This window comes from Somniosus microcephalus, unplaced genomic scaffold (assembly GCF_052327205.1).
Source record: "Somniosus microcephalus isolate GS21.2 unplaced genomic scaffold, FLI_Smic_1.0 unresolved_chr9, whole genome shotgun sequence".
NCBI lineage: Eukaryota > Metazoa > Chordata > Chondrichthyes > Squaliformes > Somniosidae > Somniosus > Somniosus microcephalus.
The window spans coordinates 22,135,890-22,155,310 of NW_028225187.1; the positions used below are offsets into that span (position 1 = coordinate 22,135,890).

Genomic DNA, 19,421 nt, shown 5'->3' on the forward strand with positions numbered 1-19,421 from the left:
TGGAGCGCTAAATCAGGCGCTACACACCTCTCTTAAGGCGCTAACACCGAGGAGCGAGGCGCTACCTCAGAGCGCTGGCGAAGCTCATGTGATGTCAGTCAGCAATGGAACACAGACACACTGGCACCGGCCAGTTCTTAAAGGGGAGGGTCGATCTTGCTCTCTATCCACACCCTGCTCATTGCAGCCTTGAATCTCGGCCTGGAGAGACCCGTACATCAAATCTGCTGGAAAGAACAATGGAGAGGACCCAGGGAAAGAGCTCAGAGTGCAGCCCCCACAGTCTCTTCTAAATTGATGCAAGGATGGGCAAATCAAAATGAACCTGTAAAGTGTTGCTCAGTACCCAAAACTCCTTCACACAGCGTTGAATCTCTCCAGAAGCCTCTCTCTCTCTCTCTCAGAATGCGTGGTGCAAAAATGTCACCGGCAAAAAAAGGCAGGAAGCGGTCGCCTTTAAATAGTGCTCCCCTAGTCCCTTTCTGACAGCATAACGGGGTGTTGCGCGCTCGACTGACGTCACGATCTGCCGGCGCGGGAGATCGTGGCGGTGGTGTTTAGCGCCGCTGCAAAATGTCTGGTTAATTTCGCGAGCGGCGCAAACATCGCCGCGCCTGGGCGCTAGTTGCTTTGCGCCCCAATTGGCGCCCTCTTAAGGCGCTAGCGAGAGGCGCAAACAACTGAATTTTTCCCCCATAGAATCATAACGGCACAGAAGGGGGCTGACATGAATCAGTCATTCATGAAAGAAAGACTTTTGAAATAATACTGAGCTGCCTGCGGGTGGCGCTGTCCAGGGGGAGCATAAATACTCGGGCACGGGCCCAGCTTGCGCGGGACATTCTTTAACAGGAACTAGTGAAGGACACAACTAGACCGCCATGTTGTAAAACAGTTGATTAAAGCTTTGTTTAACGCTTAGATCAAATGCCTAGTAGTTTTCTTATGTCAGGGGCCATTCGGCCCATTGCATCCATGAATAGTGGTATAGGGCTCGATTTTGTCAATGGGGGAGCTGTTGGAGGCGGGACTCCCACTTTTTGGGTTGTAGACCCGCCTCCATCGACTTGTGGCCAACCCACGCTACGTTCCCTTGATTGACCTTGTTAAGTCCGCCCAGCGGGCTCAGCAGGCCAATTAAGGGACACCCGGTTGCTGGTGACGTCAGCGATTGACATTTCATCTGTCAAGAGCTTTTGACAGATGAAAAAATCAGCGTTTGACAGCTCTGTGAAACACTGACAATCTGTCTTCTAACTTGAGTCCTTCTACTCAGACTCAGTTAGAGATCTCTCCAGACCAGAAAGCAGAGGCTGCAGCTTTTGACAGTTCAGCGGCCATTCTGCTTTCTGTGCCGGTGAGCTGAGGGACTCCCGAGAACTGAAGGAAGGAAGCCTGCAGGAGAAAGTAAAGGGAATTAAAACTTATTAAAACACTTTACACTTACCTCACACACATACCTCTGCACACATGCACCCATCACTCACCTGAACACCGGACATCTCGGCCCCTCCAACCCCTGCAGACTGACGGTCCGCCTCGCAAACTTGACGTGGTTCTGAGCCGTCGGACAGCCCACACTTCAGGGTTAAAAATAGGGATTAGGCCAAAAACTGCCTGTTAACTACCTGTTAACACCCAGTTAATTGGCACGAATCCCCTTCCCGCCTCGGGGAGGTGGCTCCCAGCACAGGTCGGGTGCCCGCCTCCTGGAAAACGGGCACGGGGGCGGGTTGGGGGCGGGACGGGTTCCTGCCCCCCCGATTCTGCAATTTTCCCACCACTCCCGCCTCCAAACCCGCCTCCCCGGGGCTTGGAAAATCGAGCCCACAGAATCATAACGGCAGAGAAGGAGGCCATTCGGTCCAATTGAGTCTGTGCCAGCTCTCTGTGGAGCAATTCCTTTCCCCGATCTATCCACGCAGCTCTACAAGTTTATTTCCCTCAAGTGCCTTACCAGTCTTCCCTTCAAAACATTATGGGCTAAAAATTCAGTGGGCTGAGCCACCAGTTTGCACCCAAAGAGGGCACTCAGTGGCTTTTGCGCCACTGGCCACACCTACCGCGATATTTAGCGGGGCGCTAATGGCGGCGTTAGCCTGTAACGCTGCGCCGCCACCGATGACGTCATCGGTGTGCGCAGCGCCCCGCTCCCACCCCGATGACCATATTTGGTCGCGCCCGCCTCTTTAGCGCTGGTCGCAAATAGCGACCGGTTCACAGGGGCCTACCTGTGCCGGTAGTGGCGCTAGTTAAGGTGGAGGTGCGGGCGGCCGCTTTTTCGGCGCCCGCCTGCCCGCACCTCCATCCCCGGCCTCCTAAACCCCCCCCCCCGCGGCATTGCCGGCTGTTTCCTGAGAGCCCGGCACTTCTCCTTGGTGCCGGGCTCATTTGCCGGCACTCGCGAGCAGGGCTCGCGCTGTTGCAGGCACCTCCCCCTTAACAGTGGGAGGAAGGGCCTGCAGTACCGCAGCGTGCCGTGCCGCAGTGTGTGGCGCTGCGGCCCTTAGCACGCCGATATTCAGGGTGAGCGTCCCAAGCGGAGCGCGGGAAGCCTCGAGTAGCGGCCCGCTTCCATTTGGGGCGCAGAAACTGAATATCTGGATGGCGCAAGTGGCTCCACTCGCAGCAGTAATTCCTGCACCCAGGCGAGCTTGGCGCCGCAAACGGAGCCCAACTGAATTTTTAGCCCTGAGTGTCTCTACTTCCACCACTTCCGTCAGCAGCGAATTGCAGGTGATCACCACTCGCTGTGTAAAAAAGAATTTTCCTCACATCCCCCCTGTATTTCTTGTCCAAAACCTTAAATCTGTGTCCCCTAGTCCTTGTACCATCAGCTAGTGGGAACAGCCTTTCCCCGTCTAGCCTATCCAAACCCGTCATAATCTTGTACACCTCTATCAAATCACCCCGCAACCTCCTTTGCTCTAATGAAAACAAATCCAGCTTCTCCAACCTGTTCTTGTAGCTACGATTCCCCCCATCCCCGGAACCATTCTGGTAAATCTCCTCTGCACCCTCTCAAGGGCCTTCACATCCTTCCTAAAGTGTGGTGACCAGAACTGGACGCAATACTCCAGTTGTGGCCTAACCGGCGCTTTATAAAGGTTCGGCATAACTTCTCTACTTTTGGACGCAATACCTCTGTTTATGAATGTAAGAAGTCACACAACACCAGGTTATAGTCCAACAGCTTTATTTGAAATCACAAGCTTTCGGAGCGCTGCTCCTTCGTCAGGTGAAGTGGAGAGATGCATAAAGACACAGCTTATATAGTCAGAGAATAATGTCAGATGTTTACAGGTAATCTTTCTAACTGCCATTTATCACACCTCGGCAGAGAGATAATCACAGCAAACAAAGGTGTGAATGGTGTCCAAACAGGTCAGCCAGGAAAACATTACATCAAAGAACAATGAGGTGGGGTCACAAGGGGTCAAATGTTGCAGATGCTGGGGTCTGTATGAAAAACAAAAAAAAAACAGACAAAAAACTTTTATTTTGCTGGAAATCACAGCAGGTCCGGCCGCCCAAGATCCCATATGCTTTGTTAACCACTCTCTCAATATGTCCTGCCACCTTCAGGGACTGATGCACATAACTCCCAGATCCCTCTGTCCCTGCACACTCTTTAAAGCTGTGCCATTAAGTGTAAATTGCCTCTCCCTGTTCCTTCTGCCAAAATGCATCACCTCACAGTCCTCTGTATTAAACTCCATCTGCCACTTGTCTGCCCATTCTGCTAGCCTTTCTATGTCCTGTTGCAGTCGATTGGTATCATCCTCACTGTTTGCCACACCCCCAAGTTTGGTGTCATCGGCAAACTTAGAAATGCTACTCTGTATTCCAATATCCAGGTCATTTATATATATATCAAAAAATGCAGCAGTCCCAGCACTGACTTAAGAACATAAGAACATAAGAAATAGGAGCAGAAGTAGGCCATTCGGCCCTTCGAGCCTGCTCTGCCATTCAATGAGACCATGGCTGATCTTCTGCCTCAATTCCATTCACTGGCCCTATCGCCATATCCCTTGATGCCCTTACTAGTCAGAAATCTATCGACTTCTGTTTTGAATATACCCAGTGACTGAGCCTCCACAGCCCTCTGGGGTAGAGAATTCCAAAGATTCACCACCCTCTGTGTGGAGAAATTTCTTCTCATCTCAGTCCTGAATGGCCGACCCTTTATCCTGAGGCTGTGGCCCCTGGTTCTAGGCTCCCCAGCGAAGGGAAACATTCTCCCAGTGATTAAGAAGGCCAATGGAATGTTGGCTTTCATTGCTAGGGGGATAGAATATAAAAATAGGGAGGTATTGCTTCAGTTGTACAAGGTATTGGTGAGACCGCACCTGGAATACTGCGTACAGTTTTGGAGTCCATACTTAAGAAAGGACATACTTGCTCTCGAGTCAGTACAAAGAAGGTTCACTCGGTTAATCCCGGGGATGAGGGGATGGACATATGAGGAGAGGTTGAGTAGATTGGGACTCTACTCATTGGAGTTCAGAAGAATGAGAGGCGATCTTATTGAAACATATAAGATTGTGAAGGGGTTGGATCGGGTGGATGCGGGGAGGATGTTCCCGATGATGGGTGAAACTAGAACTAGGGGGCATAGTCTTAGAATAAGGGGCTGCTCTTTCAAAACTGAGACGAGGAGGAACTACTTCACTCAGAGGGTGGTAGGTCCATGGAATATGCTGCCCCAAAAAGCTGTAGAAGCTACATCATTACATAAATTTAAAACAGAAATAGACAGTTTCCTAGAAGTAAAGGGAATTAAGGGTTACGGGGAGCGGGCAGGAATTTGGACATGAGTCTAGGTTCGGATCGGTCATGGCCCTGTGCGTAGCGGAGCGGGCCCAGGGGCCGTGTAGCCTGATCCTGCTCCTATTTCGTGTGTCTAATTCTGTTAGATTCAGGAGATGGTTCTGTGATAGTAGATTGGCGGTTAGGATCAGATCAGCCATGATCTTATTGAATGGCGGAGCAGGCTCGAGGGGCCGATTGGCCTACTCCTGCTCCTATTTCTTATGTTCTTATGTTCTTATCAAGCCCTGTAATAATTTTGTATGCTTCAATGAGATCCCTGACATAATAGAACTCACTACATACTTGGTTTGAGCATGAAGCAAGGCTTTAATCAACTTGTTTCCAAACATGGAGGTCTTGTACTTCACTAGTCCCTGTCTTACAAAATGTCCCTGGCCAAGCTGGGCCCACGCCTGAGTATTTATACTCCTTGGACGGCAACACCAGCTGGCCGTCCAGCGTTATTTCATGACCATCCTCCCCATCTGAAAAACAGCCAATTACCACAACTTGCTCTTTTCTGTCCTTAAGCCAGTTCCTTATCCAAGCTGCCACTGACCCACCTATTGCAGGAGCCTCAATTTTGTTAACCAGCCTTCTCTGTGGTACTTTGCCAAACGCCTTCCGAAAATCCATGTACGCTTTGTGGAATGGAAGGCTGAAAGTAGGTCAAACTAAGGGGGTGCAAATTGGCTGTGGGTGATGGTTTAAACAGACCGTATCGCTTGGTGTAACTGTGAGAGCACCACACTGTCGGAGATGCCTTCATGTGGATGAAACGTTAAACCGAGGCCCCACCTGCCCTTCTCTGTTAGGTGTAAAAGATCCCATGGCACTATTTCAAAGAAGAGCGGGCCATCTCTCCCCAGTGTCCTACGCCGATCTTCTTCTTAGGCAGTCCCTCGGGAACCAAGGATGACTTGCTTCCACATTAAAAATGAGTTCTCAGGTGACTGATGAGTTCAATGCGGGACCGACAGTCTCTGTCACAGGTGGGGCAGACGGTGGTTGAAGGGGTGGGTGGGTGGGGTGCTTGGGTTGACGTGCGCTCCTTGCGCTGCCTGCGCTTGGCTTCCGCTTGCTCCTGGCGAAGAGACTCGAGGTGTTCGGCGCCTTCCCGGATGCTTCTCCTCCACTTTGTGCGGTCTTGGGCCAGGGATTCCCAGGTGTCGGTGGGGATGTTACACTTTTTCAAGGAGGCTTTGAGGGTGTCCTTAAAGCTTCGATGCTGGGGATGTTGGCCTGAGCGAGAACACTGACGTTGGTGCACCTATCCTGCCAATGGATTTGCAGGATCTTGCGGAGGCAGAATTGGTGGGACCTCTCCAGTGCTTCGAGGTGCCTGCTGTACATGGTCCATGTCTCTGAGGCATACAGGAGGGCGGGTATCACTGCTGCCCTGTAGACCATGAGCTTATTTGTCTATTAACAAACATCGCTAAAACAAGTCCGAATTATCTGGTCATTATCACATTCTTTGTGGGATTTTACCTTACATTTCCACAGTGTATTCAATTCAAAAAGGCATTTCATTGGCTGAAAAGCGCTTTGGGATATCGTGAAAGGCCAGAAATTTGGGTCGGGGGCTTCCCGCGGGTGCAAGACCCCGACCTGCACTTACCTAGCGCGCCGGCCATTGACCTGTGGGCCCGCGTGGGATTCCGATCCTGGGCCTCCTCCAACTGCCGGCGCGCAGTGCTCGCGTATCCCAGCGGCGCAGTTAGTTCGATGCGTCCCCTGGGATCACGTGGGCCGTGGGTTGCCAATCGGAGCAAGGAATCTCTATTCATAGATTTGACAGGAAGACCTGTGAAATCTATGAATAGAGTTTGGAACCAAAACATAACTAAAACTTCAAATACATTTTTTTTTGAATCACATTTTTAAAATAACTATAAATTACATAAAATAACTATTTTAAACAATAATTTAAATTTTTGAAAAAATTAATTACAGTTTCTAACAGGGCTAAAAATAAACGTACCTTTTTTAAAAGTATTTAAAAATAATAAACCTGTGGAAAAAATGTTTTAATTTTACTTAATTCACCACTTACCTTGTTAAAAGCAGGCCCTGTGACTGCTTTTTAAAAGTGTAACTCCTGGAGACTTACCCTCCCGGAGAAACCTGTAAAAAAAACCCCAGAGGTTCCAGGCGTACGCGCTGCCTCTCTGGCGCATGCGTTCGACCTGTGAACCCCTTCCTTTAAGGGAACAGAAGTTCCGGTTTCCCGCGCATGCGCAGTGCATGTACGAAACCGGCACTTTCATTGGGCCTATGCGTGAGTACCCCGTGCATACTCACCCATGGAGACCCGAATTTCTGGCCCATTATTATTTTATATATATAAAGTGGTATGTCTCTCTGTCTCTCTGTCTGTCTCTCTGTCTCTCTGTCTTTCTGTCTGTCCGGCTATACAATCAAAAGTTATAGAGCGTACCAACACATATGTTATAGCAAAAGAAAGCTTATCATTAGGGGACTCTCGTAGGTATATTTACTTTCTCGTCAGAGGCATATTTACTTTTTCATCAGACAAAAATTGTTAGGACAGTATACAAAAAAGGTTCAAAAATCCTCAAAAATCCACTCATTAGCAGTTCACCAATCCTACCTGTCATTAGCGTTGACTGACGTACTGCTTGACCAATCCTACAGTTCACTCACCTGATGGTTGACCAATCAGTGCGTCACGGGTGGGTCCTAATCCTCCAGTCTCGCCAAACTTCGCCGCCATTTTTTTCATCCCCACAGGGACAGCACCAACCAAACACACCCGCACATTGCGACTCCGGGAGCTGCGGGTGAGTTTCCACACAGTGGGTGGGTCATCGGCAGCAGCCGACCGTCAACTGCGCGATCCGTGGGAGAGCTCAGCTCGGGTCCGTCTCGCCCCGAGAGCCCGGCCGGGCCTCAAGCGCTAGACCCCAGACACGCAACGGGCGGGCGAGCTACAGCTGCCGGCCGTCAACCGCGCCATCCCCTGGGGAGCTCAGCTCGGGGAGAGGGAGGGAGAGAGAGAGGGGCCAGACACCGGCAGGCAGATCGCGTGGCCCAAAATTGCCCTGGCAACGCCGGGCACCCCCTGCTAGTATTTTATATATATAAAAGGATCGTTCTGTCTGTCTGTCTGTCTATCTGTCTGTCTGTCCTCCGGTGTGCGTCTGTCCGGCTATGCACGCAAAAGTTATAGAGCGTACCTACGCGTGCATTACCTCCAAAGAAAGCTTACAGTTCCGGGACGGTCGCAAGCATATTTACTTTTCGGTCAGACGAAAATTGTTTGCGCCTTATGCAAAAAACCTTCAAAATTAAACTCATTATCTGCTAATTAGCATTGATTGACTGACGTCAAGGTTTGACCAATCCTGTGCCGTCACCATTGACCAATCTTACAGTTCAGTCGCCTGATGGTTGGCCAATCGCTGCATCTGTGGGCGGGACTAATCGTTTTCATCTCAGGGATGTGGCAGCCATTGCCTCAAGCTAAAAACCCCATTTACTTCCAGCTCAAAATCTGCTGATCCGGCTTCGAAAAAATTAGTATCTCTTATGTTATTTTTAAAAGATTTACCAAAACCGTTTTATAAGTACTTTCACTTTCATCTTTCAAGGTATTAAGAGGTAGAAATGTTGCCCGGCAGCAGATTGAGAGAGGGACACAGAGACAGGGCCCAAAAGCCTAGGACTCGATTTAAAATGTTGCCCGGCACCAGATTCACAGAGGGACACAGAGAGGCCCCAAAGCCTGGGACTCGATTTAAACCGCCTGGCCCAAAACAGCCCTGACAAAGCCAGGCTCCCCCAGCTAGTATCTATATATAAGGGTACAATAACATAGTGGCTCTGTTACTGGATGAGTAATCTAGAGGGGCTGGGCAAATGATCAGAAGTTCAAATCCCACCACAGACCACACCTGGAGAACTGCGTACAGTTTTGGTCTCCTTATTTAAGGAGGGATATACTTGCATTGGAGGCAGTTCAGAGAAGGTTCACGAGGTTGATTCTGGAGATGAAGGGGTTGTCTTATGAAGAAAGGTTGAGCAGGTTGGGCCTATACTCATTGGAGCTTAGAAGAATGAGAGGTGATCTTATTGAAACATATAAGATTCTGAGGGGGCTCGACAGGGTAGATGCAGAGAGGATGTTTCCCCTTGTGGGGGAATCTAGAACTAGGGGGCATAGCTTCAGAATAAGGGGGCACCCTTTTAAATCGGCAATGAGGAGGAATTTCTTCTCTCAGAGGGTCGTGAATCTGTGGAATTCTCTGCCCCAGAGTGCTGTGGAGGCTGGGTCATTGAATACATTTAAGGTGGAGATAGACAGATTTTTGAACGATAAGGGAGTCAAGGGTTATGGGGAGCGGGCAGGGAAGTAGAGTTGAGGCCCAGATCAGATCAGCCATGATCTTATTGAATGGCGGAGCAGGCTCGAGGGGCCGAATGGCCGACTCCTGCTCCTACATCTTATGGTCTTATGTCGTGGGCTCTATTCTCAAAATGGCGCCTACTGTGTTAAGAACATAAGACCATAAGAAATAGGAGCAGGAATAGGCCACTCGGCCCCTCGAGCCTGCTCCACCATTCAATAAGATCATGGCCGATCTTGGGCTCAAAGCCACTTCCCCGCCCGCTCCCCATAACCCTTCACTTCCCTTATCTTGAAAAAATCTGTCTATCTTCACCTTAAATGTATTCAATGACCCAGCCTCCGCGGCTCTCTGGGGCAGAGAATTCCACAGATTTACGACCCTCTGAGAGAAGAAATTCCTCCTCATCTCAGTTCTAAAAGGGCGACCCTTTATTCTGAGACTGTGCCCCCGCGTTCTAGATTTCCCCACGAGGGGAAACATCCTCTCAGCATCTACCCTGTCGAGCCCCCTCAGTATCTTATATGTTTCGATAAGATCACCTCTCATTCTTCTAAACTCCAATGAGTATAGGCCCAACCTGCTCAACCTTTCCTCATAAGTCAACCCCCTCATCTCTGGAATCAACCTCGTGAATCGTCTCTGAACTGCCTCCAATGCAAATATATCCTTCCTTAAATAAGGAGACCAAAACTGTATGCAGTACTCACGGTGTGGTCTCCAATACCCTGTACAGTTGTAGCAGGACTTCCCTACTGTTATACTCCAACCCCCTTGCAATAAAGGCCAACATTCCATTTGCCTTTTTGATTACTTGCGGTACCTGGATGTTAACTTTTTGTGTTTCATGCACCAGGACCCTCAGCTCCCTCTGAACTGTAGCATTTTGTAATCTCTCTCCATTTTAATAATAGTTTGCTTTTTTATTTTTCCTCGCACTTTCCCACATTCTACTCCATCTGCCAAATGTTTGCCCGCTCACCTAGCCTGTCTATATCCCTTTTCAGATTCTTTGAGTCCTCTGCACAACTTGCTTTCTCACCCATCTTTGTATCATCCGCAAACTTGGCTACATCACACTCGATCCCTTCATCCAAGTCATTAATATAGATTGTAAATAGTTGGGGCCCCAGCACCGATCCTTGTGGCACCCCACTAGTTACCGTTTGCGAACCAGAAAATGACCCATTTATCCCGACTCTCTGCTTTCTGTTAGCTAGCCAATTCTCTATCCATGCTAACATATTACCCCCAACTCCGTGAGCTCTTATCTTGTGCAGTAACCTTTTATGTGGCACCTTATCGAATGCCTTCTGGAAATCCAAATACACTACATCTACTGGTTCACCCTTGTCCACCCTGCTTGTTACATCCTCAAAGAACTCCAGCAAATTTGTTAAACATGATTTCCCTTTCATAGAACCATACTGACTCTGCTTGACTCATTATGATTTTCCAAATGCCCTGCTACTGCTTCCTTAATGAAGGACTCCAGCATTTTCCCAACGACAGGTGTTAGGCTAACTGGTCTATAGTTTCCTGCTTTCTGTCTCCCTCCTCTCTTATGCCTCTATCGACCCATATCTCTTAGGCAGTGCCTCGGAACCGAGGATGACTTGCTTCCACATTAAAAATGAGTTCTCAGGTGACTGATGAGTCCAATGCGGGACCGACTGTCTCTGTCACAGGTGGGGCAGACGGTGGTTGAAGGGGGCGAGTGGGTGGGGTGCTTGGGTTGACGTGCGCTCCTTGCGTTGCCTGCGCTTGGCTTCTGCTTGCTCCCGGCGAAGAGACTCGAGGTGTTCGGCACCTTCTCTGGATGCTTCTCCTCCACTTTGCGCTCTGGTCTTGGCCCAGGGATTCCCAGGTATCAGTGGGGATGTTGCACTTTTTCAAGAAGGCTTTGAGGGTGTCCTTAAAGCTTCGATGCTGGGGATGTTGGCCTGAGCGAGAACACTGACGTTGGTGCGCCTATCCTGCCAATGGATTTGCAGGATCTTGCGGCGGCAGCATTGGTGGTACCTCTCCAGTGCTTTGAGGTGCCTGCTGTACATGGTCCATGTCTCTGAGGCATACAGCAGGGCGGGTATCACTGCTGCTCTGTAGACCATGAGCTTAGTGCCGGGTTTGAGGTCCTGGTCTTCAAACACTCTCTTCCTCAGGTGACCGAAGGCTGCACTGGCACACTGAAGGCGGTGTTGGACTTCATCGTCGATGTCTGACCTTGTTGACAGTAGGCTCCCGAGGTATGGAAAGTGGTCCACGTTGTCCAAGGCCTCGTCGTGGATTTTGATCATTGGAGTGCAGCACTGTGTGGCGGGGGCAGGTTGGTAGAAGACCTTTGTCTTATGGATGTTTAGGGCAGGATTTTCATTGGGCCATGGAGTCGGGATTGGAGGCGTGTGGGGGTTTAAATTCCCAAAATCAGGGGTCCCGACCCCATCCTGCACCCAACCCACCTCCATGCCAGTTTCAAAGGAGGCGGGTAGGGGATTAGTGCCAATTAACTGCCTGTTAACAGGTAGTTAACAGGCAGTTATTAGCTTAATCCCTATTTTTATTGCTGAAGTGTGGGATTCCCGACAGCTCCAAACCACGCCAAGTTAGCGAGGCGGACTGTCGGGATGAATGACTTGGAGGGTTCGAGATGTCCGGTGTTCAGGTGAGTGATGTGTGCATGAGTGCAAAGGTAAGTGTGTTTGGTGTGTCTAAAGTGTTTAAAGAAGTTTAAATTACGTTTTCTTACCTTTTCAGCCTTCCTTCCTTTAGGTCTCGGGAGTCCCTCATCTCATCAGCACAGAAAGCAGAATGGCTGCGAACTGTCAAAAGTGACAGCCTTCAGCTTTCTGTGCCGGTGAGATTTCTAACTGAGTCTGTGGAGAAGGACTCAGGTTAGAAGTAAGACTGTCAGGGGGAAAAATTCAGCAGTTTGCGCCTCCCATTAGCGCCTTAAGAGGGTTCTAATGGGGCGCAAAGCAACTAGCGCCCGGGCGCGGCGATGTTTGCGCCACTCGCGAAATTAACTAGACATTTTGCGGCAGCGCTAAACACTACCACCACGATCTCCTGCGCCAGCAGATTGTGACGTCAGTCGAGTGCGCAACACCCCGTTAACGCCCTGGACCAGATATTGAGTGGCGCCCCCTGCCTTACTGCCTGCCGCTAGCAATGACAGGTTGAGGGGAGCATTATGCTGTCAGAAAGGGACTGGGGGAGCGCTATTTAAAGGCGACCGCTTCCTGCCTTTTTTTGTCAGTGACATTTTTGCACCACACATTCTGAGAGAGAGAGAGAGAGAGACTTCTGGAGAGATTCAACGCTGTGTGAAGGGGTTTTGAGTACTGAGCAGCACTTTGCAGGTTTATTTTGATTTGCCCTTCCTTGCTTCACCAGCGCTCTGAGGTAGCGCCTCGCTCCTCGGCCTTTGCGCCTTAAGACAGGTGTGAAGCGCCTGATTTAGCGCTCCAATCACCTCCAGGGGCAATAAAAGCCAAGTTTGCTGTCGGAGGCGATAATTAGCGCCAGGCGCTAAACTTTGCGCACGGCCGATAATGGCGCCCTTCAAATGGGGCGATACCGAATTTACCCCCTCAGTGTTTGACAGCTTCAAAGAGCTGTCAAACGCTGATATTTCATCTGTCAAAACCTCGTGACAGATGAAATGTCAATCTGTGACGCCACCTGTTGCCGGGTGGCCCTTAATTGGCCTGCTGAGCCCGCTGGGCAGGCTCGACAAGGTCAATCAAGTTAAAATCGCATGGGTTGGCCACAACTCGATGGAGGCGGGACTACAACCCCGAAAGTTGTAGTCCCGCCTCCTGAATGAAATTCCAGCCCTAAGTGTTTAGTGCAGGATGCATATGTTCCATTCATTGTATTTTTGTCTCACCCAGATCAGCCGCAAAGTCCTGAAATCACCGTGTTACGAACCTCAAGTATCTTCGCACAGGGGGAGACCTTTCGCATCCAATGTGCCTCCCCCAGCTACTACACCGGAGGGACTTTTCATTTGCAGAAGGTCGGCGACGCCACCTGCATGGGCTCGGTTGTGGCAGGGGTGGAATATTCGAACGTCACATTTGTCGTGGAGAATATAAACATGAGCCAGAGCGGCTATTACACCTGCATGTACCAGTTGCAGAGGCAGGGAACGCTGTACAACTCCACCAGGAGTGACAGGGCCAAGGTGACTGTGATAGGTAAGTGGTGGCTTCATAGCGAGAGGGTCGAGAACCAGAGGACACAGATTTATGGTGATTGGCAGGAGAACCAAAGGCGAAATGAGGAACAACATTTTTACGTAGTGAGTGGTTGTGGTGATTATTCTTGTTTTATAAGAAGCATTGTAATTGGTTGCCTGTTTTCCTGCCTTGAGATATATGCTGTAAACTCATTGGTAGTTGATGTCATGTGATCTGTGGTGGCCATCTTAAATTCAGTTCTCCACAGTTTTGGTTGAGACTGGGTGCTTAAGATGTGCTGCTGGTTTTTAAGGTTAATAAAGCCTAGCTTTTGAAAGGCAATCTACTCTTTATTTCAATTTATTAACCTTTTGCTATTATGGAACGCTATCTTCAACCGGAATGATTTAATGCTGACCCTAATTCTGCAGGAGTGGATGGTCAATGGAAACATTGGTATCGTACATTTAATTTTTTTTTGGGTGTGTTGGATCAGCAATCTCTAAAGTTGGATATACTAATCAACTACATTGCTCCGGATGTGTACAAGTATATTTTGGACTGTGAAATTTATGAATTGGCTATTGCTACGTTGGATTTTTTTTTTGTTAAACCCAAAAATGAGGTATTTGCACGTCACCTTTTACCTGCCCGTAGGCAGCAGGCGGGAGAATCCTTGGATGCTTAGTTACAAGCACTCCGGCGCCTTGGTGCTAACTGTAATTATAAGGCTGTGTCTGCAGAAGAATATAAGGAAGAGTCGGTACGGGATGCATTTATTAATGGATTACTGTCTAGATCAATTCGTCAGCGGTTATTAGAAAATAAGACCTTGGATCTCAAGAGTGCTTTTGAGCAAGCCTCTACATTGGATTTGGCTCAGAGAAGTTCGGATTCTTATGCTCTTTTTAATCGGCCTGTGACCGTGGTTTCGGCAGTTCCGGATGAAAAGGAATTATGTGGACTTAATAGGAGTGGTTTACCAGATTCCGAAACAGTTTCTACTTCGGCAGCTGTTGCCTCTAGGATTCAGAAGTGTTATTTTTGCGGGAACGCCCGGCAACCCCGTCTGAAGTGCCCTGCCCGGGAGGCTGTGTGTAGTAAATGCGGCAAGAGAGGTCATTACGCACGTGTTTGCAAATCGGTTGCCTCCTCTGCGACCATTCAGCCTTTAGATAGGGCATTTATTGCATCAGTTTCTGCCGCCTTTGCCCATGGCCTAAACAAAGCTATAGTTATGGCCCAAGTTAATGGGTTAGAAGTGAAGGCCCTTATAGATACGGGCAGTACTGAGAGCTTTATAAGTCTTCAGTTTGTGAGGGAGAAGCGTTTGAAAATTTCACCTGTTACTTATCAGGTGTGTATGGCTCAGACGACTCTCACCTCACAAGTAGCTGGTTGTTGCCTTGTGAAATTAATTCTCCTAGGTAATACGTATACTGATATACGCCTATCTGTTCTGCCTAATCTCTGTGCGGATATTTTGATTGGTCATGATGTGCTTCAATTACATGAGTCTCTCAGTCTTTCTTTTGGAGGAACGAAGCCACCTTTGTCTATTTGTGGATTAACTTCTTTATCCATTTTTCCATTATCACTTTTTTCCAATTTGATGCCGGATTGTAAGCCAATTGCTACCAAGTCAAGAAGGTATAGCAGTCAGGATAAAGAATTTATTAATTCTGAAGTTCAACGTCTTTTATCGGAAGGAATCATTGAACCTAGTTTTTCGCCCTGGCGGGCACAGGTAGTTGTCACCACTAATGAGAGACATAAGAAGTGAATGGTGATAGACTACTCTCAATCTATTAACAGGTATACTCAATTAGATGCGTACCCCCTGCCTAAGATTGATGAGCTTATCAATAAAGTATCTCAATATAAGGTTCTTAGCACTATTGACCTAAAGAGTGCTTATCATCAGATTCCTATCGTTAAGAGGGACCAACCATATACGGCCTTTGAGGCTGGCGGAAAGCTGTATCAGTTTTGCCGAGTACCATTTGGTGTTACTAACGGTGTCGCCTGTTTTCAACGGGTAATGGATGCTTTTATAAGTGATAACTCTCTCTCTGACACCTTTTCATATTTAGATGACATCACGGTGTGTGGCAAATCAAGGGTGGAGCATGATTTTAATTTAGAAAGATTCCTTCAAGCTGCGGAAAAAGTTGGCTTAACTTTCAATAAAGAGAAGTGTATCTTTTCGACCACTGAGGTAAATTTACTGGGGTATATTATCTCGGGAAACAAGATTAAACCAGATCCAGAACGGCTGCGACCACTGATTGATTTACCTTGCCCTACTAATTCTAAGGCTTTGCAACGAGTTGTTGGACTGTTTTCTTGTTATTCTAATTGGATTGCAAACTTCTCGCAGAAGATCTGGCCCCTTATTCGGGTTACGACATATCCTCTATCATGGGAGGCCAGGATGTGTTTTGATAATCTTAAAAAGGATATCCTTGGAGCAGTTGTGCATTCTATTGATGAGCAGGTTCCCTTTGTGATTGAGACGGATGCTTCCGATTTTGCAATTGGGGCTACTCTGAACCAAAATGGAAGACCTGTGGCCTTTTTCTCACGTACTCTGAACAATAGTGAGAAGAGACATTCATCAATAGAGAAAGAGGCGTACGCAATAGTAGAAGCACTGCGTAAATGGAGACATTATTTATCTGGGCGACATTTTACGTTAGTAACTGACCAAAAATCTGTGTCCTTCATGTTTGATGTTAAACATTTTGGAAAGATTAAGAATGATAAAATAATGAGGTGGAGGATTGAGTTGGCATGCTACCATTTCGATATAGTATACCGTCTGGGGAAGGATAATTTTGCTGCTGATGCGCTGTCGAGGGCTTATTGTTCTGTGATTCACGGAGACGCTTATTAATCTTCATAATGCTTTGTGCCATCCTGGTGTTACGAGGATGATACACTTCGTACGCAGTAAGAATTTGCCCTTTTCAGTTGAAGACGTCAAGCGGATGACTTCGTCATGCTCTGTCTGTGCTCGGTGTAAACCAAATTTCTTTAAGCCTCAATGAGCTCATCTTATAAAGGCTACTTCCCCCTTTGAATGTCTGAGCGTTGATTTTAAGGGGCCTCTTCCTTCAACGACTCAGAATCGATATATATTTACTGTTGTGGATGAGTTTTCAAGGTTTCCTTTTGCTTTTCCTTGTGCAGATGTATCAGCTGCTACAGTTATCAAATGCCTGACTCAACTTTTTGTTATCTTTGGGATGCCTGCATATATCCATTCGGATCAGGGAAGTTCTTTTATGTCTTCCCAGTTGAAGGAATACCTCCAGAGTTGGGGAATTTCCACTAGTAGAACTATCCCGTATAATCCCCAGGGTAATGGACAGTGCGAACGATACAATGGGGTGATCTGGAAGGCAGTTATGTTGGCTTTGACATCCCGGAATCTTAAGAATACACAGTGGGAAATGGTATTGCCTGATGCCCTGCATTCCATTAGATCATTGCTTTCAACGGCTACTAATGTGACTCCCCATGAAAGGCTCTTCAACTATCCGCGGAGATCCACTACGGGATATTCGGTACCTTCATGGCTTACTATGCAGGGACCTGTGCTGCTCCGACGCCATGTTAGACTGTCAAAGTATGATCCTTTAGTGGAGGAGGTGGAGCTACTGGAGGCAAATTCCCAATATGCTCACATTCGATTCCAAGATGGGAAAGAAAGTACAGTTTCAGTTAAAGACTAAGCTCCTTGTGGTGGCCAGCCCTCTTCTGAGGATATTAACAATAGCTATAATTTAGATAATGTTGATGTCGTCACAGATACTACGAATATTTCCAATCCTATTGCAGACACTTACAATTCTCTTAGTCTGCCCCCGATGGATGTTCATGACCCTCCCAGTTTACCTTCTAATGGGACTTCCAATCCGGAAACCGTTGATAATCGGGATATTGATAGCCTCCCTGCAGAAGATATTTCTGTGTCTCCTGGTGTGGGAGGGCAAGGAACTCCACCAAGGCTAAGAAGGTCGACACAAACAAGATATCCGGTTGACCGATTAAAAATGGACTTTTAAAATAATTTGATAATAAAATTTTAAAATTGTTGAAACATTATACATGTATTGTTTTAGTCATAAATAACTAATTGTAAATTGTAAAGGCTACATAGGTTGAAGTATATTTTAAAAGGAGGGGTGAATGTGGTGATTATTCTTGTTTTATAAGAAGCATTGTAATTGGTTGCCTGTTTTCCTGCCTTGAGATATATGCTGTAAACTCATTGGTAGTTGATGTCATGTGATCTGTGGTGGCCATCTTAAATTCAGTTCTCCACGGTTTTGGTTGAGACTGGGTGCTTAAGATGTGCTGCTGGTTTTTAAGGTTAATAAAGCCTAGCTTTTGAAAGGCAATCGACTCTTTATTTCAGTGGTTTGGACCTGGAATGCACTGAATGAGAGAATGGTGGAGGCAGATTCAATCGTGGCTTTTGACGTAATCAAACTCACTACGCACTTGGTTTGAGCATCAAGCAAGGCTTTAATCAACTTGTCTCAGAACATGGAGGTCTAGTTGTACTTCACTAGTTCCTTGTCTTACAAAATGTCCCTGTAAAGCTGGGGCCGACGCCCAAGTATTTATACTCCTTGGACGGTGCCACCAGCTGGCCATCCAGCATTATTTCATGAGTAGTTTCTTGATGAATGATGAGATTTATAACAGCTTTCAAAAAGGAGTTGGATAAATATCTGAAGGAAAAAAAATTGCAGGGCTACAGGGATAGGGCGGGGGAGTGGGACTAGCATTTATTGCCCATCCCTAGTTGCCCTTGAGAAGGTGGTGGTGAGCCACCTTCTTGAACCGCTGCAGTCCCGTGTGGTGAAGGTGCTCCCACAGTGCTGTTAAATGTAAGAAGTCACACAACACCAGGTTATAGTCCAACAGCTTTATTTGAAATCACAAGCTTTCGGAGTGCTGCTCCTTCATCAGGTGAAGTGGAGAAATGCATAAAGACACAGCTTATATAGTCAAAGAATAATCTCAGATGTTTACAGGTAATCTTTCTAACTGCCATTTATCACACCTCGGCAGAGAGATAATCACAGCAGTCAAAGGTGTGAATGGTGTCCAAACAGGTCAGTCAGGAAAACATTACATCAAAGAACAATGAGGTGGGGTCACAAGGGGTCAAATGTTGCAGATGCTGGGGTCTGTATGAAAAACAAAAAAACAGACAAAAAACATTTTTTTTTGCTGGAAATCACAGCAGGTCCAGTCGCATCGGTGTAGAGAGAACAAGCCAATGACGACTCGAGTCTGGATGACCCTACGTCAGGTGGGGTTACATGTAACGTGACATGAACCCAAGATCCCGGTTGAGGCTGTCCTCATGGTTGCGGAACTTGGCTATCAGTTTCTGCTCGACGATTTTGCGTTGTCGTGTGTCTCGAAGGCCGCCTTGGAGAATGCTTACCCGAAGATCGGAGGCTGAATGTCACTGACTGCTGAAGTGTTCCCCGACTGGGAGGGAACACTCCTGCCTGGCGATTGTTGCGCGGTGACCGTCCATCCATTGTCGCAGTGTCTGCATGGGCTCGCCGATGTACCATGCTCCGGGGCATCCTTTCCTGCAACGTATGAGGTAGACAACGTTGGCCGAGTCACATGAGTATGTTGAGGTGTGATAAATGGCAGTTAGAAAGATTACCTGTAAACATCTGACATTATTCTTTGACGATATAAGCTGTGTCTTTATGCATTTCTCCACTTCACCTGACGAAGGAGCAGCGCTCCGAAAGCTTGTGATTTCAAATAAAGCTGTTGGACTATAACCTGGTGTTGTGTGACTTCTTACATTTGTCCACCCCAGTCCAACACCGGCATCTCCACACCACAGTGCTGTTAGGGAGGGAGTTCCAGGATTTGGACCCAGCGACGATGAAGGATCGGCCGATAGATTTCCAAGTCGGGATGGTGTGTGTGACTTGGAGGTGGAACTTGGAGGTGGTGGTGTTCCCATGTGCCGGCTGCCCTCGTCCTTCTAGGTGGAAGAGGTCACGGG

General features: G+C 47.8%; 1 protein-coding gene across 1 annotated transcript in view; it reads left to right on the forward strand.

The window, feature by feature from the left end:
• LOC147084911 (scavenger receptor cysteine-rich domain-containing protein DMBT1-like) overlaps window positions 1-17,772 on the forward strand; it is a 103,072-nt gene extending 85,300 nt beyond the window's left edge. The window contains exon 10 of the mRNA XM_085979622.1: window positions 13,079-17,772. Coding sequence (XP_085835748.1) covers window positions 13,079-13,599 — 521 coding nt within the window. The 3' untranslated portion in view covers window positions 13,600-17,772. The remainder of the gene's footprint in view (window positions 1-13,078) is intronic.
• The last annotated feature ends 1,649 nt before the right edge of the window (window positions 17,773-19,421 follow it).